Source organism: Stegastes partitus, unplaced genomic scaffold (genome assembly GCF_000690725.1).
Source record: "Stegastes partitus isolate 25-593 unplaced genomic scaffold, Stegastes_partitus-1.0.2 Scaffold2896, whole genome shotgun sequence".
Lineage (NCBI taxonomy): Eukaryota > Metazoa > Chordata > Actinopteri > Pomacentridae > Stegastes > Stegastes partitus.
In genome coordinates this window covers 1-1,130 of record NW_007580627.1, presented here as the reverse complement: position 1 = coordinate 1,130, position 1,130 = coordinate 1, and the positions used below count along the sequence as shown (strand labels likewise).

The window sequence follows — 1,130 nt, the reverse complement described above, 5'->3', positions numbered from 1 at the left end:
ACAGTGAGTTTTAAAGACTAAATGTCTTCTGATGAAGGACTGATGTGTTTTATTAGAGAAAGTTTTGTGTTCATAAGTTCTTCTTCTCATCACAGAAACGCAAAACTTACAAACAAATCTACATTTTAATTTCAATCATAGTATTCAGATAATTAAGTCAGCCTGAAATCATTCACATCTTCTGCGTAGTCCTGGGCTGTTGTCTTCGCGTTCATTCCCACCAGTGCCACATCACGTTGTTGTTGCTCTGCTAACCTGCTCAGTCATCATCACTCCAAGTCTGTCATTCCATTAAATAGGACCGTTTTATTCTTTGGACTGACTTCCACTGATTCTCTGTTCACTTTGTGATGGTTTATTTGTCTTCATCCAGTGTCTGAGCTGAGGGTTGTTCTGTTGGGGAACAGCTGGTCTGGGAGGAGTTCTGTTGGGAACTTCATACTGGGAGAACCTGTGTTCAACACTGATGAAGAACCAAACAACTGTCTGAGAATAGGAGGACAACTGAAGGAGGGAAAAATATTTCTGATCAACACTCCAGATCTGCTGAATCCAAACATCTCTGAAGACAAACTAAGAGAACATGTAGAACTCTGTGTGAGACTCTCTGTTCCTGGACCTCATGTGTTCCTGCTGGTTCTACAGCCTGAAGACTTCACTGAGGAACACAGACTGAGGCTCTGCAGAGTCCTGGAACGATTCAGTGATCAATCATTTGATCATTCAATGGTTCTGATGTCAAAACCCAAACAGAAGAGTCCAGCTTCAAGGGATTTTAACATACACCAGGCACCCTTACAGGAGATGATCAGTATATGTGGATTCAGGTCACTGAAGCAGGAGGACCTTGAACTTCGAGAGTTACTGAAAAATTTTAAACAAATTGTAGAGAAGAACCATGGAAACCATGTGATGTGTCATCAACTGACCATAAAACACAAAGAAGAATCTGTTGGTAAGTGGAGGAAATGTTTTAATAATGATGTGAAAACTTGATGACAAATGTCTGATTCATTTTATTATGTCGCTGCTCTTGATGCTGTTTGTGTCTGTTGTGTCATGAAAAGCTCCATTTGTTCCTCAGATGTTTGTCTGAAAAGGACTCACAGCTAGAAGACAGAGTAGAACTT

General features: G+C 40.4%; 1 protein-coding gene across 1 annotated transcript; it reads left to right on the top strand.

Annotated features, from left to right (window-relative positions):
* Positions 1-366: 366 nt before the first annotated feature.
* Positions 367-955, top strand: LOC103375776 (GTPase IMAP family member 2-like; the record flags this gene model as incomplete). The annotated part of the gene is made up of 1 exon (XM_008306094.1): positions 367-955. A coding segment is annotated over one exon (589 nt), but the record flags the coding sequence as incomplete, so codon positions are not given.
* Positions 956-1,130: the final 175 nt, after the last annotated feature.